Genomic DNA, 24708 nt, shown 5'->3' on the forward strand with positions numbered 1-24708 from the left:
CACGGTCTCAACATTTTGTCACAACACAAATCCACCACCAACCACATTAATGCCCAATGTTCTTAATTCATGAGACCATAGCTAATTTTGATCTAACATTTTTTCATGATAGTGGTGTGTTGTTTTTGATCAAACATGGTGGAAGAAAATAGAGAAGAAGGTAGATCCTTAGCTGAGACCCCTACTTGGGCTGTTGCAACTGTCATCACTCTTTTGGTTTCTCTTAGTTTCTTGTCTAATGGCACATTGAAAAAACTGGTTAAGGTACATACATACATTATCCTTTCTTTCGAATTTCTCACATTCATACATAAGTTTCTTATACATTGAATAATAATTAATGTCACAGTGGTTGGATAGAACTAAGAGAAAATCCCTTCTCTCCGCTTTGGAAAAAATGCAAGAAGGTAATGTAGTTTTCACATTACTAGAAAAAGTTGATTATAAATGGAAATTATAAATTGAAAAATTGCTGATTTTGATATCTATTTCAAGCAGAATTGATGCTTTTTGGACTTTTGTCATTGCTGATGGGCCATTGGATTATTTTTGTGGCAAAGATTTGTGTCAAGTCATCAGTATTAAGCAGCAGATTTTTTCCATGTGCATTGGAAGAGAGTTTTGGAATTGTCAAACATAATGTATGGTCCAATTTAGAATATTCAAATAAAACAATTCTCAAAGAGCAAGTGAACAATGATGGTCTGCATAATTTTTGTCCTAAGGTAGTTTTTCTACTTTTCTATTCCTTTCAGATCACATTTAGGATTTTTTTTTTTTTAATTGGAAATTTGTAACGCAAGCAAACTAATATTATCTCAGTGATTCAGTTCTGATCAATAGTCCAATTCTAAAGTGGATTTAACGCTGAAACTTCAGATTGAAGACGTATCTGGTGTTCGACACTGATACGATACGACACTAACACATGTAGCTCCACTCAATCACTTTAGTTTCTAAAAATTATAACTAATGTCTACATGTTAGTGTTTATGTGCGGTGTTTGTATCCGTATCTGTGCTTCATAAGGTTCACAATGAACTGAAAACTCTCATTTGCTTCACAGGGTCATGAATCATTTGCTTCTTATGAAAGCCTTGAGCAGCTTCATCGCTTTGTGTTTGTTCTTGGGATCACTCATGTTTCCTATAGCTTTGTTGCTGTTGCACTAGCCATGATCAAGGTTAAAATAGTCATGATATCAAACCTTCTTCCTATTCTATTTTCTATGGGTTTTCAGACCAGTAATTTCTATGGTTACACACACAAACTTTCTTATTTTCGAGTTTATTCAGATATATAGCTGGAGAACTTGGGAAAATGAAGCAAAGACTATGGCTATACAAAGCTTACAAGGTTCTGAGAATCTTGTAACTACAATGAATCAATAATTAGTTTATTTTGCAGTACATTAGTTTTGTGATTGAATAATAATAATAATTCTGTTTTGATCAAATTGTCTTAGTTTAGATACTTCACAAAGTACTTCAACTTCAAGCATAAGACTGAAGCGGCTTAACACGTTCATTTTTCACCACACATCTCATCCTTGGAGTCATCACAAAATTCTTGTTTGGCTGGTACATCCCATCCTTAAAGTTTCTTTGTCAACTTTTCCAACATTTTCATATCGTTATTAGAATACTGATATGGTTGATGAAAATATGCTGCAGCTATGTTTCAGTCGCCAATTCTGGAGTTCCATTAGTCGCACTGATTACATGGCATTGCGCTTAGGCTTCATTACTGTGAGTATTATTTTTTATCACAACATAAGTATAAGATACATAAAAATGGATATATGCCTTTTATAATTTTTTCTGGTGTTTTACAGACTCATGACCTTCCTCTAACATACGATTTCCACAACTACATGCTTCGAAGCATGGATGAGGAATTTCGTGACATCGTAGGTGTTAGGTATATTTTATTTCTTCAAATGAATTTGTTGGCTTTCTTAATATTCTAATTGAGATAATAAATTTGTTACAATAGTACTAATTAGACTGCTAATTAAATTGAATAATGGCGAGTCGATGCAGTCTTAGTTTGCTACTTTTTCGTTGCACGTTACTTTATTATGTTCTGATTAATTTGATAGTTTATCTGATTTTTTTTTACAGTGTGCTTCTCTGGATATATGCCATATGCTGTATTTTTCTAAATTTTCATGGTAAGTTGCTGCTTGTTTTTAAATTAAGTTCATTAGTATGTTGGTAAGAACTTCAGATACAGTCTTAAGCAAAGCAACTTGAGCAAACTTAACATTCAAAAAACTAAACTTATAATTTTCATTCAGGAAACAACTTTTACTTTTGGCTTTCCTTTGTCCCTGCGATTGTAAGTCCTAATGACGATATTTACTATGACTTCTTTACATACCATTTTTTACCGGTAGTTACACTTCACTAATGATTTTTCATGTACTCACTTGCCTTTTAGTTGATCCTCATAATCGGTACTAAATTGCATCGAGTCGTGGTAAAATTGGCTGTTGAAGTAATAGATCATAGTCCGTATATGAAGCCTCATCGGTTTAACTTAAGAGATGAACTCTTTTGGTTTGGAAAACCAAGGCTTCTATTGAGATTGATACAATTGATATCCTTCTTGGTAAGCAACATATTGGATTTCCATTTTACTTTTTCTTTCTTTCTTTCTTTCTTTTCTGATACACTTGTTTTGACTTCTTCGTCGTCTTTTGATATCTTGCAGAACGCATTTGAAATGTCAACATTCTTATGGTCCTTGGTAAGAAACTAGAATTGTATCCATGTTACTTTACCAAACTCATGCTATAATCATTGTCCTTATTTTGAGTACAGTGGGAAATTGATGATCCTTCTTGCTTCATGGACAACCGAACATTCATTGCGATCCGCTTGTCGTTTGGGTATACATTTGTTTTTGTTTTTGTTTTTTTTAGTGTTATTTCTAAAAAAAATACCTGAAACACAATTCCACAAAAAAAAAAAAAAAAAATCAGTTTTTTCGCGTATTTTATCGCTGCAGGGTCATCTCGCAAGTTTGGTGCAGCTTCATAACTTTTCCTCTGTATGTTATCGTCACACAGGTGAAGTTTCTTCATCAATATGTTCGAACATTAACTACTTTATTCATCGACAGTTAAAATATGTGAGTTTTGCACTCAGAATCATGGTTATATAAATGCAGATGGGATCAAGATTCAAAAAAACTGTGATATCTGAGAGTGTAAGGAAATCATTATCTAAATGGCAGAGAAGAGTGAAGGAGAAACAAAGTTCCTCTTATGAACTCCTTAATACATCAACAACAACATCATTGGAGTCTTTGCTGCATGGAATGGACAATTCAAATCACTCTGCCTTAATCAGTGAGATTGAGGAAGGAAGTTCCTCAGGAACAAAAGATATTTGTGATTCTAACTTTGATGATGTGTCAATGATTCAAAGCAATGCAAAAATTCCAAGTTATGATGAAGATTACCATGACCATGATCATAATGTAAAACATGATTTGCCTCCCCCTCCACTGTCTTGAGAGAATGCTTTGCTTGTATTGTAGACAACATGATGAATTGATTTGGAATATTTATTATGACTTCCTCTCATACTATTTATAGTTTATAGTAAACTAATTGTTGCATGGTTAAAAGATAAACTATTTATAACAATAAATTCAATTTGTATGCATGCACTACAGTAAGACCTCGTTATTTAGATATTTGTACAAACCACGCCAAATGTTAGCGCAACTCGGACAAGACAATTGTTTTAATTGAACTTTCAAGTTTCAACAATACTGATAAATAACAATGCAAGAGATGGCAAGGGTGAGGCTTCACCAAAAGACTCGCACCACATATTCTATGTTACTAATGTTGATCCCAAAAGTTCCGAGGCAAAAGACAGAGACATACTGGGTAGTAATGCAAGCAAAACTTGAAAGACTCCTCAAATGCCATATTGTTAGATACCAGACTCTCATGGTAAACATGTAGATGCCTAAAATCCTAGGATAATCAAGCATTCCATTATTAGCATCATATTGAGCTAAATTGGAATGCAAATTTTTCTGCAAAAATAACACCATTATCCGCAACACATTAGGGTTTAAATGAAGGCCGCAATCAAGGATTATCCGTTAATTGAGTATTTTTCTTTCAATGAGCCATATCAAAAAATTAATAGGAGAAAAAGTTACACTTGAGTACACCCACTGTACAAGATGAGCTACTAATAATTGTTGCATCAACAAAAATTTGATTTATATTGCTGGAGCCAAATTTGGAGTGGTAGCAGCTTGTTAACTTATCTTAACAATGTATGAGGATCCCCTTCCCAGATATGACAATAACACCCTTGTCATCTGTTGGGTCCTTCAATACCAAATTTGCAGCCTACTACTAATTGAGGTGTGTAACAGATCGGTTCAGTTTGATTTTTTACGAGATAAAAAATCCAAATGAATGAAAAGTGTTCGGTTTGGTTCAGTTCTTGATAAATTGTCAGAAGACCCGAATCAAACAAACTTGATGATAATTACGAGTTGGTTCGGGTGATCAGTTCAACTTAAATTATTTTTTGAACAAGCAGTTCAACTTAAATTATTAAAATAAAAATTGAACAAAACAACAACAAATTATGAAAAAAACAAACAACAAATTATGAAGGAGAATGTGTGTGAAAGAGCAGAAGCAGCATAGAAGGAGTGGACGGCATAGACACAGTGAAGTAGAAGGTGTGGGATGACATGATTGTGGTTCGAAGAAGGAGGAGGAGAAGCCTGTGAAATGTGAGGATTTTGTTTTTGTTAAGACACATATTACTTACATTAGGCAGTACCTTTTAAGGAAACGAATCTCCTCAGGTGGGTGGGTTCATGAGTAAAACCTGTCACACGTACCTATTGTGTTTGGTTCTTGACAATTTCAATCTGGTTTTGACCCGAACCAATAAACAACGGGTAATTTACGGTTGGTTTGGTTTGTCGGGTACAATGGATTTATCCGGGCCACTTACACCCCTAATTACCAGCGAGTAATTATGCAGCAGTCTATTACAAAAGGCAGCAGCCAGCAGTCTTTGTAGACACAAGAAGTCAATAACTAACCAAAAGCAGCTAGTCTAACTAGTGCCAACGCAAAAACACAGGAAAAGTAACATCGCGGACCCAATTTGTTCTTTGGCTGCAAGATTAAAGCAAATCCACTGCCTAGCATCTCATTATTAACTTAGCTACATTGTTGAATATCAATTTAATCATAGTAGATCTCTCCTCAGTAATTTCATTGAGCATTGTTTGGGAGCTCATATAGTCATGTATAAATTTTTATCTACGATATCCTTTATCCACTAAATAATATGTCAAAAAGGAAAAGAGTTATGCGACACTTTTGTCAAACACATCAACCATTGTCATTGTGATTACATGTATGAAGCAACGCAAAAAGACTTGATTTTTCCAACAAAGTGATTGTGATGTTGATAATTTGTAATAGTAACGAGAAAGGCATGCGGATAGCATTAAGCATGCATATATTGTTAAACTTATATAGACAAACAAACTACTCTTGCAAGTGTAGATGGAAATTGCGAGTCTATTGTTTCTGCATGTAAAGTAAAAGCACCACTAATTAATATCATATAAGTCTTCTGAATAGAATAAAATGAAGATCACAACAAACATTAATTCAATTCCTTCTAAGCAGTGACGTTAATCTAACCATCAATGTCACTGAAAATTAACAATACAAGTTATGATTTACATAGCAGACTCTCATGGTAAATATGTAGATCCGCTTTAACTTTGCCCACTTTGCCAAGAATTCTAGGATAATTCAACTCACCACTATTTAAGTTATAAAGAATAAATCGGGAAGATGATGTGTTCAGTAGAAGAACAACACCATTTTCTGAAATGAACAACGGCATAACATAATAGCGCATTCTATTCAAATTTAACAACTTTTCATGAGGGATGGTGATCAACTTTGTCCATGACTCAACAACTCCGTATTCTTTCATCATCCACAGAGCCCAACAACATTCTTCAGAGTTATTAAAACAAACGGCAAGGCAGTTACTTAAAATATACTATACAGGTCACACTCACTGTAACCATCATGTTGGGGAAGCAACACTTGTTGATAAGTCTCCTTTACAATATCAAAGGAAACAATCAGATCATCTTCATCAACCATCCAATTCAAAGTGCCTCCCGGGAAACGTACAAGGAATTTCCGGGAAATCTTCAACAGTTTTCAAAAAATTATCACCAAAGGTATAAATTACAGTCTTAGTTTCCCAATCACCACCAGGAATAATAAGTTGTGTAAGAAACTTGTACTTGTCATTAACATGATCGTAGCCAAACCCATACCAACAGATACGCTCATCAAAGGTTGGAGATCTTTTGGACTTCAGATTGATAGAAGGATTCCACAACCTGACATAAGTGTGGTCGAAATTAGAAAGACACAAAAATCCATTGCATGAACCTAAAATCTTATACTGCTGATGTCCCGTTCTGAAGGTAACGGGTATAACAGTTGTTGATGAGTTTTGTAACAGTGACTCGATAGGATAAGATTTGACTTCCCAGCTTCGAGAAGTGGTAACAGAAGTGACCAATCGTGGATACGCAGTTGAGCTCAGAAGGTTGTTATTTGCGAACTCGGTATCTGAGATTAGGGTTTTCCATAATTTGCAAACACACTTGAATTGAAGGAGGGATTTTACGGGAAGCTTCAAAAGGATTTTAAGGATGAGTTCTTCTGGTAAGAACGGTGATGGATTGTTGGCGATGGTTTCTGGAATGGATAGATGCATCCTGGAACGGCAGCGTGTGAGTGTGCGTTTAGCATCACCCATTCGAAAGTGACTTGCAAAGACACGATAATTAATTTGAGAGCAAATGCTCACTTTAGTCCTACTCTCTTGCACCTAGTTGTCCTATCACATATGCCCCGACTCAGGATTAAATACAAAGAAGTGTCTGATTCTGCACTTCCGTTATCACTTTAGTCCATGACGTTACATAATAGGCTTAATTGCAGTTTTAGCCCCCTAACTTTCCCAAAGTTGCGATTTTGGCCCCCTAAGAAAAAAAAACAACAAACCGCCTCCTAAGTTTTGCAACTGTAGTAGTTTTGGCCCCCCAAGGCAAAAAAAAAAAATATAAAAATGACACGTGGCACCTCACTTAGGGTGCCACGTCAGCGTAGACCGAGTCAAAATTGGCATTCGGGGCCAAAACTGCCATAATTGCAAAACATAGGGGGCGGTTTTGTAGTTTTTTTAGGGGGCCAAAATCACAACTTTTGAAAAGTTAGGGGGCTAAAACTGCAATTAAGGCTAATAATAAGTAGAAAATGGTTACTTTGATCCTTAAACCAAAAATCAATATCTCCAACTTGAATCTCAAATCTCTAAATCCCTAAATGCCATCTCTAAATCCCTTAAAATCAATATCTCCAACCTGGCATTAGGGATTTACATATGACATTTAGGGATTTAGGGATTTGAGATTTAAGTTGGATATATTGATTTTTGGTTTAGGGACTAAAGTGATCATTTTTTACTTTCACTTTAGTCCCTGTGACACACTTAACATAATTATTTAACGGCATGACTATTGGATTAGGATTTTAAAGGACAGTTTTTGCTTAAAAAAGTCACAGATTTTAAAAGATTTTGTAGGATTTTAATGACTTTCATGATTTTAAAAGACTGTCAGGATTTTCAATTTGGATTTCAATGGATTTACACCATAAGATTTCAAAAAATTTTATGAATTTTAAGGACTCATTGAAAAGAAATGATTACAACACATTCTCTATCATATTTCTCAATAGAGACTCCTATTTTTTATTTTTTTTATGAGATAGAGAGAGGGGAGAGGGGGGAAGAGAGGAGAGAGAGAGAGAGAGAGAGAGAGAGAGAGAGAGAGAGAGAGAGAGAGGGAGAGAGAGAGAGAGAGAGAGAGAGAGAGAAGGGAGAAAAGAGAGAAGAGAGAGAGAGAGAGAGAGAGAGAGAGAGAGAGAGAGAGAAAAAGAGAGAGAGAGAGAGAGAGAGAGAGAAGGGGTAAGAAAGAGATAGTAAACTTTTAAAAGAAAAACAATCCCAAGAAATCTCATGTCTTCATGAAAGACTTTTTCTTGTTAAAATTTCACTAGAAAATCCCACAAATTCTATCAAACTCCAATTTATTAAACAATCCTTCGAAATTTGAATGATTTTGAATACCATAAGACTTTTTTAAGTGATGAAAAGTCTTGATTGAATAATATCTCAAGACTTTTTTAAAATGACAAGGAGTCTTGATTGAATACCACAAGACTTTTTTAAATTGCAAAGAGTCTTGATTGAATACCACAAGATTTTTTCATAATTAAAAAGTCTTTTAAAATCCCTTAGAATCTTAATCCAATACATCCCCTAAAAGTGATAACGGAAGTGCAGAGTCGGGGACTTCTTTGTATTTAATCATGAGTCAGGGACCTATGTGACAGCGAGGTGCAGAGTCAGGGACTAAAGTGACCATTTACTCATTAATTTGATGGTTTTTTTTTGTGGTGGTCGGGGTTTGAACCTCGGACCTTGCATATTTTATGTATTATCCATACCAACTGAGTTAAGCTTACGAGGACATAAAAAATAATATATTTAATTCATATTTATTAATTAAAAATACATAGGTAAATTGGGCTTGATAAGATATACGTATTTGAATTATTTTATAAAATAGCATGTTTCGACGTTGACTTTTTTGTTATTCCAGTTATATCTTTAAACATATTTTCCTATAATAATGTTATATTGTTGTTGTTATTAAAAAAGATCTGAACTTTTATTATATTTTTTATATTATTGTTGTCAATATGAAAAGATAAACATGGTTTGTTGAATTTGTTACATTTAAAAGTTACAAATATCCATACTTATAATTTTAGTCTATATAAAGAAAAGTATAAAAAAAATATTATTTGTAATTTTCACGCAAATTTTTATAATATAAACGTGTTAGCGTAATAAAAAAAGCAGAGAGACGGACACGTGATAGCCCTCGCTGATAAAATAAGTACAAGGTCATGTGAAAGTGATGGTTATCAAACAAGTCTTTTTTAGTCAAATAAATTTATATGACATATAAGCTACTTAGATAATGACAATTGCTCGATATCTCTATAGAATAGGCCCACCAAAAAATAGTATATATATGTATTTCATCATTCTAATTATCTTTTTGAGGAAAAAATCATATGTATTTAATTAGTTTCACTGCAAGTATGAGGACTATAGTTCCGAAAAGTTTCGCTTTAAAAAGTGAGTTTGAACTTTGAAGTAACTGGAATTGTCGCTTTTCATTTGCAGATATTTTCTATACCTATAATCTTGAATAGACTTATATCCATCTTCATTATCACTTATCACATATAACACTAGATGACATCTCCCATGAGAATGACTATTTTATATGAGAATGACTATTTTTGCTAAGGCCAAAGAAACGTAAATTAAACCACAAAATGTGCAAGAATGGAACAATTGTTTTAATTAAATCAAAGGTTACATCATGAATTTGGGAATTTGGATGAAGACTGGAATCAAAGGTTTCGATGTCAACATGTTTGGAGATCCCGAAGATATAAAATAAATGGATGGATGCAATGGTAGCAGGCTAAAGGAAGTTATGGATTGTTGGATTTCAGGTGAATTTAATGGTGTAAACATGGCAATGGAGGCACGGTAGACAAGATGATCTATTTAGACTGGTTCTAAAGTTGTAAAGCAAAATCAGATTTGCAATCATCCAAACATTAAAATTGAACTAGGGCTGAACGTGATTTAGTATTGATGGTCAAGAAGGTAAATATAAGTTTTGCTTTCTTGGGATAATTATGATGAATTTTATAATGCTCTAGCAAAGTATACAAGCAATATATTTCAGCATTGTTGAGGAGTTACTGCTGGAGTTTTTTCCTAAGTGTCAGCATTGTTGATGACTGGTGTTAGAATACAGTCTTGGGTGAACAAAAATGTTGTAATGATTCCATTAATTGAATATTTCTTCTTGCCCACTGCTTGTGCTTGCTCTACTAGAACAAAAAGAATATCCGCTCAAATTCATACAAATCACTTTAAATCACTCAAACATAATTTCTTAATATCTGCCTCCACCTCTATCACTTTGATAATCACTTAAAGTACAAACCAAACTAATCACACACAAAAAAAATACAGACCAAATCAACTATCAAACATGAAATCATCTTAAACATAATATCTTCTCTTAGAATATAAATCAATTTTTTTTAGCAGCTTAGAAATAAACTTAGCAAGGCACATAGTGGTGAGTGGTGACTATGGACTATCATCATTTAGCTTGCTTTTACATCTTTCAGGAATGGTGTTGTAGCTTGATGTCCTTCTTGTGTGGGATAAGTTACTTGTAAAGGAGCACTTCCTATAATACTTTGATTTGTCATTGTCATTTTTCTCAAATTGAAACCACCAGTAGAAACAACAATAAAGTAAGCAAAACAATTAGTCAGTGGCTTGATTTGTTCAGACAAAACAGTGAAGAAATAGCCAAATCAAGCAGCAAAAACAGCCAAATCAAGCAACAAACTAGCCAACTCAAAGCACAAAACAGTGAATAAAGACAAATCAAGTAACAAAAACAGCATATCTAGATATAATAAAGCAACAAACTTGCCAAATCAAGAAAAAACAAACACCAAAACTAAAGAACGAATATGAAGGACGGCGCAGACACAATGATTGTTGTGGATGATTGCGAAGGAGAACATGTTGGACGGAGAAAGAGAAGGTGTGGTCGTCGAACAAAGAAGTCAGAGAAGGCGTGGGACGACATGATCGTGGATCAGAGAAGGAGGAGGAGACGGCTGTGAATGTGAGGTTTTGTTTTCGCTAAGACACAGGTTACTTACATTAGGCAGTACCTGTTAAAGAAATGCATCTCCTTAGGCGGGTGGGTTCACCTGATAGTCCGTTTTCAAAAGTAAAACCCGTCACCCGTACTGTTTGGTTCTTGACAATTTAAATCTGGTTTTGAATGGATTTATCTGAACCACTTACACCCCTAACTATGACTATGAGCAAGTAACTATGCAGCAGTCTATTACAAAAGGCATTGGTCAATAGTCTTTGCAAACACAAGAAGTCAATCCCTAACCTAAAGCAAAAACACACAGCAAAAAAGTAACATCACAGACCCAATTTTTCCTTCAGCTACCAGATCAAAGCTAATCTACTGCCTAGCATCTCATTATTAACTTAGCTACAGTGTCATTGATCACTTTAATCATAGTAGATCTCTCCTCAATAATTTGATTGAGCGTTGTTTCGGAGCTCATATAGTCATATTCAAATGGAGGCCGATAAAACTTTATCTAGGGTAAGGCACCAAATATCATTTTTTATCTAGATATTCTTTAACCACAAAATAATATCAGCCTATAAAAAAAGAAAAAGGAACTATGTGATACTTTTGTCAAACACATCATTCATTGTAACGCAAAAAGATTCAATTGTTTCAACAAATTGATTGTGATGTTGATCATTAGTAATAGTAACGAGAAAGGCATGCATATAGCGTTAAGCATACATAGATTGTTAAGCTAATATCGACAAACAAACTACTCTTGCAAGTTTAGAAGCAAATTGTGAGTAAGTCTTTTGAATAGAATAAAATGAAGATCACAACAAATATTAATTAAACATCTTCTAAGCACTGACTTTAGGGCCCGTTTGTTACAGATTAAAATAAAAGTGATTTTCACATAAAATAATTTAGAGATTATATTTTAGAGATTTTGTGAAAAATCAGAATCTATTTTATGTTTGTTTACCGTAAAAAAAAATCATTTTTTTAAACGAATAATCTAGTTTGTTTGGATACAACTATATAAAAGGGATTTTTTGTTACAAAATTAGTTCAATCTTTTAAATCGTATTTTCTCTCTCCTCTAAAAAAAATCTATTTTTTAAAAAGCTGCTCATAACAGCTTCTCATTTGAAGCTGTTTTTAGATTTTTTTTAGATTCTGATTTTTTTAAAAATCTGTAACAAACGGATGCAAAACTCTTAAAAGTGATTATTTGTTTAAAAAAAGTGATTTTTTTTCTTAAAAAAGCTATAACAAACGGGCTCTTAATCTAACCATCAATGTTATTGAAAAATAACAATACAAGATATGATTTAGCATTGCGGTGATAGAAGACTCTCATGGTAGATATGTAGATCCAATTTAGGTTCGCCGTAGTAGATATGTAGATCCGATGGAAGAATTCTAGGAAAATACAACCCACGACTGTTTAAGTCATACAGAATAAGTTGGAATGATGATGTGTTCATGAGAAGAACAATGCCATTTTCTGAAATGAATAAAGGTTCAACACGATACCACAACCATATATTTGAAATTAACAAGTATTCATGACGGATGGACATCAATTTTGTCCATGACTCTGCAACTCCATACTCTTTCATCATCCACAGCTGCCAATGAGAGTCAGTAACGGTGTGTTTGGTTTAGAAGAGAAGTTCTGAGGAGAGAAATTGGTAAGAGAGAGTATAAGAAGGGAGAAATAGATGAGAAATAGAGTAGATTTGATGTATAGTTTGGTATAAAAGAAAGAGTGAAGAAATTGAGAAGAGAGAAAGATAGTATTTTTTTGAAATGACAAATAAGCCCTTGTTTAAAAACATATCTAATCAAAAATATATTTCAACTTAAATAATAGGTCTTTTGTCAAATTTAATTTACTTTTTGGTAAATATATTATTATCTTTGTTTTAATAAACGTAAGTATATTATTTTCTTGCTTATAAAAAAACACAACGTGAAGCAGCTTGTGAATTGCAACAATTCATTCTTTCATTTCCATGTTGAAAAAAAAACTGAAAACATCATTATTTTCCAATTGAAAGCAGGGGCAAAATTGTATTTGTCATAATTAATCAGCTTTGTCCACCCTTTCTTCGCTGCATAGGAGAGAAAGCAAAAAGGTGATATTTGATCTCTCCAATTTCTCTCTCCTTAACTTCTCTCCTCCACCAAACAAAAGAAAAACACTATCTCTTCCCTATTTCTCTCTCCCCTATTTCTCTCTTCCTTATTTCTCTGCAAACAAACATAGTGTAAAAGAAGTACAAACACAAATGCAGTTACTCAAAACATACAGGCCAGGACTGTAGACGGGGTAACCGTGTAGAGGAAGCAGCAGTTGTCGATAAGTCTCCTTCTCAATATCAAAGGAAAGAATTGTCGCTCTAGCATCACTTTCATCAACTATCCAATTCAAAGTGCCACTCACAAATTTCCCTAGGCGCTTAAGATTATCAAGATAATAGGTTTTTACAAGAATTTTCACCAAAGGTATAAATTATAGTCTGATTTTTACGCTGAAAATCATTAAATACTGCAAGCAACTTGTACTTGTGATTAACTTGATCATAGCCAAAACCATAATATGCCATAAACCCGTAAAAGGTTGGAGAGCTCTTAGATTTCAAGTTGATTGAAGGATTCCACAACTTGACACAAAATTGATCGGCATCATAAAGACACAAGAATCCATTGCATGAACCTAGAATAGTATACTGCTGATGTCCCGTGCTGCTCAAGGGTTTAACAGGAGTTGATGAGTTTTTTAACGGTGACTCAATAGGATAAGTTTTGATTGTCGAGGTTCCATAAGCGATACCAGATTCAACGGCCAATTGTGGATACGCTGTTGAGATCAAAAAGTGGTTGTTTGCAAACTGCGTATCTGAAATTAGGGTTTTCCATGATTTGCAAACACACTTGAATCGAAGGAGTGATCTTACCGGAAGCCTAAGAAGTATTATGACGATGAGTTCTTCTGGCAAGAATCGCAGTGGTTAAGCCTGGCCCTGAGGGGGTGCAAACAGCTCAACAGAGCTGGGCCTCAAAGAAAAATTTAATACTCACTAGTACTACTGCCCTCCAATTTTTTTTAATACCCCCAGCCATTTTCTGTCCCCTTGTTTTAGCCTTTTAGGCCTATTAGAATTAGATCCTCTTGCTTATGGTGTTAGGTGGGGGTTCCTCATGTATACGGTAGTCATTTTCACCTTTGGGTGTACCGCATATATACGGCACCTTATATTTATCTTTTAAAAAATATAAATAAAACATTGCTCTTTTAAAAAAAATACGTTTTGATTTTATCCCTGGCCTCTTTCCATTCCCAGAGCCGAGCCTCCGAATTCTTAGGGACGGCCCTTCTTGGCGGTGGTTTCAGCAACGGGAAGAGTCTTATAGGTGGTGTTAAAATCTTCACCACCCATAATGCGATGTGTAGCCTTTTACTATCTCTGAGTCCGGTTAGGGAAGGAGAGAGAAAAGAGAAATTATATTATTCTATTGCATTATACAATTATTTTAGATATTTATATTTACAGAGAAATACAATTTATATCTTAAGTGTTAAGTATTTAATTAATTTAATAGATTCTTTCAAAAAAAAATTAATAGATAAATTTAAAAAGATGTCATTTAAAAGATAATTAAAAAAAATAAGGAGGGTGTATTGAGTTAAGATTTGAAGGGGTTTAAAGGACTTCTTTTTTTTTTTCTTTCGCACCGGTTTCCGACCCACCAATGGTGGACGACTAATCCGGCTCGTGCGTAGAGGCATGCGCACTGGCCAAGCGTTGTTCCCCTGAGAATCGAACCCGGTATTCCCCGGGTACGTCCTATTTTAAAAGACTTTTTAATGATAAAAAAATCTTGTGGTATTCATTTAAGACTTTTATAAAACATAAATAAATCTCATGGTATACAATCAAGACAATCAAAAATTTTTATTCAAAGCAACCAAATCACATGGTATTCAATTGAGATTTGTACCAACTTATAAAATGTCTATTGGTATTCAAAAATCTTCAGATTTTAATGGATTCTTTTGTAGAGTGGATTTTGTGAGACTTTTTAGTTAAAAATACACATGACATGTTCATTCAACAATCTCACAAAACCTTGACACTTATTGAGACATTCACAACTTTTGTTTCATCGTTGTCTCATAGCCTCTACTTATTCCTTCAACCTAATTATTCCAAGTTCACACCTTACACTTTTTAACTTTTTATATTATTGCTACTCATTGTTGATGTGCACGTTCCAGTTAAAAAAATAAAAAATAATGTTGTTGTCCATGTTACCTTTTTTTTTTTACAAAAATAAACGATATTCATTCATTCAAATTGAAAAAGTACATCGATACAATACAAATCCAAATTCGCTAAAAACAAAAAGGATAAATCTGTGAACAAACTCACAACATCCATGTTAATAGTATAAAACGGCAAAGTACCTATGCCTACAAATATGACTAATAAGACTATATTCAAGTCTCCGGAATACTCATGTCTCCGGATCTGCAACGTTGACGATGCCAAAGTCATTGTCATTGATCGGATCTGCACTTGCTCAAAGCTAATCTTTCAACCTGAATCAAATAAACACCGCACTAAAACGGGAAATCAAAAACACACCGCACAAAGACGGGAAATCAAAACAAACAGAGTCGTTCAGAGACGACGAAATCACAAAAGCAAACGAAAGAAAACAGAAAATATGTGATATCACTTATTCAATTAGGATAGAAGGAAAAATAACTCGGAGGGGTGATCACCCCTCTAACAAGAAGAAGAAGAAGAAGAAGAAGAAGAAAGGGGTGACGGCTAGGGTTTGAGAAAGAGAGAAGAGAGAGAGGAAGCCTATTCATGTTACTTGTATTTTACTATTGCAAATTCATAAGTGTAATTTTTTTAAGTCAATTTGTTTTTCAAATTTATTATAGTTATTTGATTTTGTAACAGATAATTTTTGTTGACATGTTTTTTTTTTTGAACAGACAATTTTTGTTGACATGTTATTTTGTTTAACCAACAATTATTATTTTTTTTTTGACAAAATAAAAGATATTCATTCATTCATTCAAATTGAAAGAGTACATCGATATAATGCAAATTCGCTAAAAATAAAAAGGATGAATCTGCGAACAGGCTCACAACATCCATGTTAATAGCATAAAACGGCAAAGTACAAATGCCTACACATATGACTATATTTAAATCTCCGGAATAACCATGTTTCCGGATGTGCAACGTGGATGGCGCCAAAGTCATTGATTGGATCAGCACTGGATCGAAGCTGATCTGACAATTTGAAGCGATCAAATACCTGGGAGAAACAAGAAAAACAAACAACGTCGCACAAAGACGACGAACAACCAACGTCGCACGAAGACGACGAAATCACAAAATAAAACAAAATAGATGTGAAAATCACTTATTTCAATAAAAGGGAAATAGAAAAACGAGTTAGAGGGGTGATTTTGGGTCAAAAATTGACCCTAAATCACCCCTCTTTGGTGGATGAAGGAGAAGAAACTAGGGTTTTTGTGACGGCTCACAAGAGAGAAAGGGGAGAGAGAGAGAGAGAGAGAGAGAGAGAGAGAGAGAGAGAGAGAATGAATTAATTAACAATTATTATTATTATCATCACCATCATCAGCTTCATCATCATTCAATTTCATATTACAATTTCATAAAAAAATTCATTCACTCATAATATTGAATTTTTCTTAAGAATCATATAATTCTTTCAAATCTTAAAATCTCCTAAAATCCTTTAAAATCTTAAAAGTTTATGTTACAAATCCATTCAAATCCTGATTGTGAAAAGTCTTTTAAATAAAATCTTTTAAAATCCCACAAAATCAATACAGTCACACAAAGTCTTTTAAAATCTTTAAGATTTTTTTTGCCAAAACAATATTTCAAAATCTCAATTCAATACATCCCCCTAAATATAAAAGTTAGTGGACATCTACTTATGATATTCGTAACTTTCTCTTATATGTTTATGTCTCGTTAAAGCCTCATTAGAGAAAACCATAGCGGAAATAAGTTCTAGTGAGTGAGAAATAGTATAACATTCTTTTGTCTTATAATTTGTTTCGTTAAAAATCTTATCATAAAAACTCAATATGATATATCATTGTTAATGGGGAAAAAAGTGCATAACACATATTTGTTTTAATTTTAAATTGAAGAGTCAAAATCAATTTATATGACCAAAATCACACAATTTTAAAACTTGGAGGGAAAAAAATTAAGCCTTAATTTTCACTAGTGTTTATGTTGTTTATCTAAGATTAGCATTGTGTATGACCCCTCTTTTTATTGTGTTAATGCATATGAATTACGAATAATATTTTTTATGAATATTTGATTGAAATTATTTTATTTTGATTTAATATATAGGTATATATAATAGATATTTTACAATTTCATATTGTAACAAACTATGCTTATCTTTTTCAATGACATCAACAATATAACATCATCCACCCTCCTTATGTCTCTATGGTTGAGTTGACGGTTGATTTGACCTAACTGATCCTTCAACCTAGAGAGCGTGACATCAGTCCGAATCTTGAACAAATGGGGCGATTTTCCCATGTTGTCGTAAACTGCAGCTAGTTTGATGTTCAGATCAATGACAGAAATCTCCATGGTTTGTTTGGTGTGGTTTACTGCTTATAAAAACAAGCACACGCTTATTTGTATAAGTTTTTGGGCGTCATGGACCATAGAAACTGTCGGTCCAACGTGGACCACAAAAAAAAATCATGTACATAAGATTTTCGGATTGTATAATTCAAAATACCCCTCACCATACAAGGTGTGAAGTTTCACTCATTTTCACCCATTGAAGCATTTCAGATTCTATAATCCAAAAAGTTTGGAACGATTTGAGACTATATAATCCAAAAAAGTCAGAGTTCTGGACGATTACTTACTCAACAAGAGTAACTCATCAAACACGTTTTTCAAAGGGTCTTATTAGCTTTAATGGCTGGTAGAACCCTTTGAACACATTTTTTGACACTTAATTAAGAGTCGTTACACTTAATGCAACAAAATCTTCACAAATATTCCTTATAAATACTGTTTAAACATTCAAAAAATTTCATCCCTTCATCTCACACTCTCTCCTCCTTTCCTGCTCATTTCCTTCTACAAAGTGTTTTCATCGTTGGTCTTTTATACAAAAATGTTACTTTGGAAATTCAGGGATTGTATGAACGGTTAATGGGGGTGTGAGGTTGGTCTGTCTGGATGCAAGGTTGACCATCAATGCATCTTTCGCTCTAAAAAGGAAACAAACCTTACCCTAACCCCCTTCCCCCCACCCCACCCCATCCTTTTCTCCATCCCCCTCCATCTTCTTGCACCATAGTCCACAACTTTACCTTTAGGTTTTTAATTGATTACCACTAGGTTTGAATATTTTATATAATAAGCTATAAACTTAAGCTTTGTTTTATTGTCTCTTGGTGCCGGGTCTCGAACCGAGTTCCTCTAGGTTGTAGGGCAGACCTTCCAACCAAGTGACTTCTCGGGAGACAGGTAGCTTTATTTTATTGTAAATGTATTAGTATATTAATAAAATGAGACTTTGTTTGTATCATTCTGTTCTTTTAATTTTGTTTATATTTATATTTATTTTTTGTTTTTGTCATTTATATTTATGTCATTAAAATAATATAAATCACTATCGCTTTAAAAATTTAGACAAATAATATTTGAGATTCTAAAATACAAATATCCTAACAATTTAATTCGGATTCTAAAATCCGAACAAAATGTATTAAAAAATATATATAACGCGTGAGAATATGATATGTGAGAAAAGTAATATTCCAAATTACTAAAAAAACAATCCGGATTCCGGATTTTATTTTGTCAAAAAAAAAATTACTAAAAAAAAAATTACAAATAAATTTAAATAAAAGCCCAAAAACTCGGCAAAAGTTATTATGCATAAGGATTTCCTTATGCATGGTGCATAAGCAAATCAGAACCGTTAGATCAAGGACAGGTGTTATAATCTGGTGCTTCAGCTCAAACATATCACAACCGTCCGATATTGCACACGTGTTCTAATCTTGAGCTTCAGATGCCACAGTGTTTCGTCCCTAACAAGATCGCTTTTCTCACCGTTTCCGTCGCCGGCGCCGGTTCACGATCACGATTCTCACCGTTTCTTGCCGTTCCGACGTGATTCTTAGCCTTGCTCGCTTCTCCGACGTTATTTTCAGCCTTCTCTCCGACGTGATTCACCCTTGATTCGTGCGATTCAGAAATTCATCTTGATTCATCTTGATTCGTGTGATTCAGAAATTCATCGCCGGCACCTCGATTCTCACCGTTTCTCGCTGCTGCAACTTGATTCTTCTCCGACGTGATTCTCACATTTCTCTCCGACGTGTTTCTCACCTTCCTTCGACGTTATTCACTCCGACGTATTTCTCCGGCGAGTTATTCATTTATATGATTCAGTCTGTTAATTCGATGCAATCTGTGATATGAATCGTTGAAAATTATTGTTAATTATATAAAATTACTGTTGAATCATTGAATTGAAAATTGATGCTTTAAAATTGAAGTTAAGGATCATTGAATTGAAAACTGATGATATAAAAGTGATGCTATAAAACTGAAGTAAACTGAATCATTGCAAATTATTGTTGTAGTAAGAATTTTACTTGATTGAATCATTGCAATGATTGAATCATTGCAATATGTGATATTTTAGTTCAGTTGATTACATCAGTTGATTACATCAGTTAATTTGATTCAATCTGTGATGTTTTTAACTCAATGTGAATATTCAACTGTGATTTTTTAACTCAATGCTATAAAACTGATGATTGAATCATTTAAAATAACTGTTGGAGTATGAGTGTTAGGGATAATTTGATAGCAATTTAGCTTATTACTCACCAAAACCATTTCCACAGGCCAATGGTTTTGGATTACAACTCACCAAAACCATATCCACAGGCCAATGGTTTTAGCATAGTTTTTTAGAGTTTTTCAGTAGTTTCAATTTATCATATCTAATGGTTTTTTTGTTCTTAATAGTGTTTGTTGCTGTTTTCAATGGATTTGATATTAACTTCATCTGAGAGTGGACAATTGACGGTTGAAAATTCAGTTATTGATGCGGATAGTTCTCAATGTTACTCATTTAGTGATAAAGAATCATGGAAGTCTTTGGTCTTTAAATCTATAAAAGAGATTGAAGATTTTTATTTTAATTATGCATATAACACTGGATTCTCTGTTAGGAGTATGTTGAAGTCCAAGAACAATTCACAAAATAAGAAATCGGATAAGGTACATTATGTGCGTTATGTTTGTAACAAAGAAGGTTTCAAGAAGGGAAGTCTGCTTAATCCTAAAAACAGGCCAACATGTGACAGTCCAGTTCTTGTTGAGTATGAGAAAGCTAAAGAAAAACCAGAGGAAAGGGTTGGTTGTAAAGCTGGAATATATTTGAAGTTGGATGAAGCGTTGAATGTCTATAAGATATATAAGTGGGAAGTTGATCACTGTCATCCATTACATAAACCAGAGCATTTGTGCTACTTGAGATCATTTCGAGAAGTAAATGAAGTTCAAGGACAACTTGCTTTAATAAATTCTAAAGCTGGAATGTCGATGAGAACATCATATGAAGTGATGGGTCAAGGAGTTGGAGGCACGGAGAATCTTCCTTTTCGATTTTCGGACTTAAAGAACTATCTAATGACAACTCGTCAAAAGGAGATGGTGGCTGGTGAAGCAACTGTTATTCAAGAATTCTTTAGAAATGAAGCTCTCTCGAAACCAGGTTTTTACTATGATATCCAAGTTGATGCTGCAGAAGACATAGCCAGTATTTTTTGGGCAGATGGAATTATGCAACAAGATTATGCTCTATTTGGTGATGTTGTCAGTTTTGATACAACTTACCGAACAAACAATAAATATCGGCCATTAGGTTAGTATTTTGTACTTCTCACAGTTTTTAATTCTTATATTCTTGAAATTTGAATGAATGTTCTGGTTTAGAATTGAAGGTTCTGGTATATGTGTGTTAATTTGGCTCTTGTGTGTGTTTAGAATTGAATGTTTATATTGATTGAAGGTTTAGAATTTAATGTTCTGGTTTATGGGTGATCCTATCTTGCCTTGGAATTTATGCTCTGTACAGCCATGGAAAGATCATATGTGTTTTTTTATCGATGATAAATAGCTCTGTCTGTGTTTGCGAGTTTAGACATCTCGCTTGAGAAGTTGTGCTATGTCCAGCTATGCAAAGATCATAGGTGTTTTTTTACAGTTGTTAAATAAATAGCTTTTTCTATTTACACAGCACAATGGTTTTATATTTTTTAAATATGTTGTATTTTGTTCTGATTTGGTTCATTTCAGCTGCCTTTCTTGGTTTTGACAATCATCGTAAGAGTGTGTTATTTGGTGCTGCGCTACTGTATGATGAGACATCAGCTACTTTTGATTGGTTGTTTACAACTTTTTTGAAGTGTATGTCCAATAAGAAACCTCAAACCATATACACAGACCAGGCTGGTGCGTTGTTGAAGTCAATTCCGAATGTTTTTCAAGGTGTTTTTCATGGTCTTTGCTCATGGCACATGGGAGAGAATGCAAAGAAAAATCTCGGCTCTCGTGCAAACAGTGCATTTTTCGATGAGTTAACTAATTTGGTTTCAAATGTCGAAGATGAATCAGATTTCGACTACAATTGGGATCAGATGATGAAAAACTGTTTTAATGGAAGGCCTACTTCGGACTTTAAGTGGCTTGTTCAAACTCATTCAAATCGTATGCATTGGTCTTCAGTTTGGGTGAGGTCACATTTTACAGCTGGTTTGAAAACGACACAGTTAAGTGAGTCTTTCAATGCTTTTCTTCGTGGATTTTTGCAGCCAGACCATTCACTTGTTCGATTCTTTAGTCATTTCAACATTATGGTTCAGAGAATGAGGGATAATCATGCTGAGTTGGACTTTAAGGCTGCAAACACTAGAACAAAAAATAATTATCCCAACAGTCAGCTTATGCGGTCCGTAGTAAACAAGTATACACCATCTTGCTTTTCATTTATTCACAGTCAGTATGACCTTTCCTTCAAATACTATTATGAGGAGGACACAACAAAAGGGTCAGAATTGAACAAGTTCTTCAAAGTTTTCACAATTGAGAAGGTTGATTATAATTACGATGATGTTGATAATGATAATGAGAGGGTTTCGAATGTTGATGTTTTGGATGCAGAATTTGAAGAAAACCTTTCCCCAAGGTTTGAAGATCATAATCGACTTGATGAAAGGGTTGTCACAGTCGACATTGGGAGCAAAAGTTTTACTTGTTCATGTCGTATGTTTGAGAACCGGGGTTTCTTATGTCGACATGTTTTCAAGATTTTGGAGGTCTTAGGTGGTCATGTGCAATATCATTTTTTGAAGACTATACCTGCACAATATGTTTTAAAGCGGTGGACTAGAGATGTGCGTCCGTCTGTCGATAAGCTGAAATCCACCATGAATGTTGGCACTAAAGACACCACTGAAGCGCAACGATATCAACAAATTTGTGCTGTTACAGTTCAGCTTTCTACACGTGTTTGCGCAGATGCGGAGGCATCTGAAATATTTCTCAACGGTGTTCTTGAGGCAGGGAAAAAGGCAGAGGAGTTTCTTATTTCTAAAGGTATTCATACAGATCGATCATCCGTTACGCCTTCTAAGTCTTCAAAAGCAGTTGCTGTCTGTGAACCATCTGTTGGGACTGCACCAAAGTTCAAAGAAAGACCAAATCCAATTAGGTCAAAGAAGCGACTTAAAAGTGATTATGAAAAAGCTAGAGCAAGACAGAAATTCCTTATAGCTCGGAAGAAGCAAAAGAAAGATGATGAGGCTTTAACAAATTAAGCGGGCACTGATTGTTTTTTATGTTATAAGTTAGGAAAGATGATGATGCTTTAACTAAAAAAGCGGTCACTTATGTTATATGTGATAAGTTTGTACTAGATTTTATATCAAATTCTTGATTGTTATGCATTGGTTTGAATATTATCTTCTGGAAACTATACATTTTCACATTTTTTGGTTTTAACGCATTTATTACTATATTTTGGTACAAATCCATTAGACTGTTAATTTGGATTCATATAGTACACTTTCAAAACCATTAAACTATAATTATGGTTTAGTTAAGATTTTCAATTACTGAGTTAAGTGGATAAATTACTGAGTTTTGCAATTTGCTTCAATCTATTCAAGTGATAAAATTAATATTAAATGATGTCAATTCTGATGTAATGCGCGGTGACAATATTACTATGTTTTTGAAATTGAAACCACTCATTGAATTGAAAACTGATGCTATAAAACTGAAGTAAACTGAATCATTGCAAATTATTGTTGTAGTAAGAATTTTACTTGATTGAATCATTGCAATGATTGAATCATTGCAATATGTGATATTTTAGTTCAGTTGTTTACATCAGTTGATTACATCGGTTAATTTGATTCAATCTGTGATGTTTTTAACTCAATGTGAATATTCAACTGTGATTTTTTAACCTAATGATTGAATCATTTAAAATAACTGTTGGAGTATGAGTGTTAGGGATAATTTGATAGCAATTTAGCTTATTACTCACCAAAACCATTTCCACAGGCCAATGGTTTTGGAGTACAACTCACCAAAACCATATGCACAAGCCAATGGTTTTAGCATAGTTTTTCAGAGTTTTTCAGTAGTTTCAATTTATCATATCTAATGGTTTTTTTGTTCTTAATAGTGTTTGTTGCTGTTTTCAATGGATTTGATATCAAAGTCATAATAAAACAAGGCATTTTTAAACAATGTAGGCATTATTGGAAAAACATACTAATATTATAGTTCCAAACATTACAAACCATACTAACATTATAAATCCAAACATAACAAAATTAAAAATACTTATACAGAAATATTATGAAAACATAAATATGATTACTAATAAATACTAAGATTACTTTTTTCTTCATCCATAGAACGCCCTGATTTTTGTCCAGCAATCCAACACTTTCTCTCTCCATACCACAAGTTGATTGTACTTCTGCTCCCATTGCTCAACCGCATTCTGCAACGTTGTGTGTAATTCAGTTCCAGCCATAATCCTCCCTGCCAGCTGCGAGTGATGAACCCTTGATGCCTCAAATTCTGTCCCGATCAATATCCCTTTTTCTTTTTCTTCTGCAAGTGCCTTCTCCAATACTTCGATTCGAGTATCAGAGGCATGCTTTTGCAATGATAGTTCTGTCATTGCTTTTTCAGCAGCGACAAAATCATCATTGAGCACCTTCCATTGTCGTTCGAACACAGCAAGTTCCTGTCTTGCGATGTTTGCATTTAGGGTATCAGTTTCAATGATTGGTAAACCTGCAGCGAACATGTTTTGCAACTGAAGACATGAACAGACTAATCCTGAATGAACAGGATTGAGGAGGTGTCTTAGTGGACGGATTTGGCTTAAAAGTTGGGATAATTGGTTTCTAATATTGGCATCGGAATAGATTGCTTCAAATGTGTTGTTTACGATGATTTCTCTTACTTCATTTGCAAGATTTGTTGCCGTTGCGATGTCTCCGTTTACAGCAACTGGAGCGGAATTTGCAGTAGTGACGTCTGACATTTTTTGTTTTGGAAATGTAAGTGACACAAGACCTTATTATGGTACTAATTCTGAAACATTCTCTAAAGCAACCTCATTATATATAGTAATATGTTAATCCTTATGTTTCAACTTCCCATCCTAAGCAGT

At 33.9% G+C, this 24708-nt stretch overlaps 2 protein-coding genes and 2 pseudogenes across 2 annotated transcripts; 2 read left to right on the forward strand and 2 right to left on the reverse strand.

Moving 5' to 3' along the window:
- The first annotated feature begins 7 nt into the window (after positions 1-7).
- Positions 8-3592, forward strand: LOC146920147 (MLO-like protein 4). Its single transcript, XM_085713571.1, has 15 exons — positions 8-264; positions 350-407; positions 499-725; positions 1067-1183; positions 1296-1356; positions 1471-1580; positions 1674-1748; positions 1835-1920; positions 2124-2173; positions 2300-2340; positions 2443-2613; positions 2716-2751; positions 2826-2893; positions 3013-3073; positions 3175-3592. Exons 1-15 carry the CDS (start codon positions 136-138, stop codon positions 3520-3522), a joined length of 1638 nt encoding a protein of 545 aa, XP_085569697.1. The 5' UTR covers positions 8-135; the 3' UTR covers positions 3523-3592.
- A 1971-nt stretch (positions 3593-5563) lies between these two features.
- Positions 5564-6894, reverse strand: LOC146920148 (F-box/kelch-repeat protein At3g23880-like; annotated as a pseudogene).
- Positions 6895-13123: 6229 nt separating this feature from the next.
- On the reverse strand, positions 13124-13883 carry LOC146920149 (F-box/kelch-repeat protein At3g23880-like; annotated as a pseudogene).
- Positions 13884-19502: 5619 nt separating this feature from the next.
- On the forward strand, positions 19503-22921 carry LOC146920150 (protein FAR1-RELATED SEQUENCE 5-like). Its single transcript, XM_085713573.1, has 2 exons — positions 19503-20874; positions 21309-22921. Exons 1-2 carry the CDS (start codon positions 19992-19994, stop codon positions 22826-22828), a joined length of 2403 nt encoding a protein of 800 aa, XP_085569699.1. The 5' UTR covers positions 19503-19991; the 3' UTR covers positions 22829-22921.
- The last annotated feature ends 1787 nt before the right edge of the window (positions 22922-24708 follow it).

Source organism: Medicago sativa, chromosome 5 (genome assembly GCF_051527215.1).
Source record: "Medicago sativa cultivar Bolivia chromosome 5, Bolivia_mono, whole genome shotgun sequence".
In the NCBI taxonomy this organism is placed as follows: domain Eukaryota; kingdom Viridiplantae; phylum Streptophyta; class Magnoliopsida; order Fabales; family Fabaceae; genus Medicago; species Medicago sativa.

Coding starts and splice junctions, on each gene's coding strand:
- LOC146920147 (XM_085713571.1), top strand. CDS start 136: ATGGTGGAAGAAAATAGAGAAGAAGGTAGATCCTTAGCTGAGACCCCT. Junction 1,357..1,470: donor GGCTATACAAAGCTTACAAG/GTTCTGAGAATC, acceptor GTCTTAGTTTAG/ATACTTCACAAAGTACTTCA. Junction 2,614..2,715: donor TACAATTGATATCCTTCTTG/GTAAGCAACATA, acceptor GATATCTTGCAG/AACGCATTTGAAATGTCAAC.
- LOC146920150 (XM_085713573.1), top strand. CDS start 19,992: ATGGATTTGATATTAACTTCATCTGAGAGTGGACAATTGACGGTTGAA. Junction 20,875..21,308: donor CAATAAATATCGGCCATTAG/GTTAGTATTTTG, acceptor GGTTCATTTCAG/CTGCCTTTCTTGGTTTTGAC.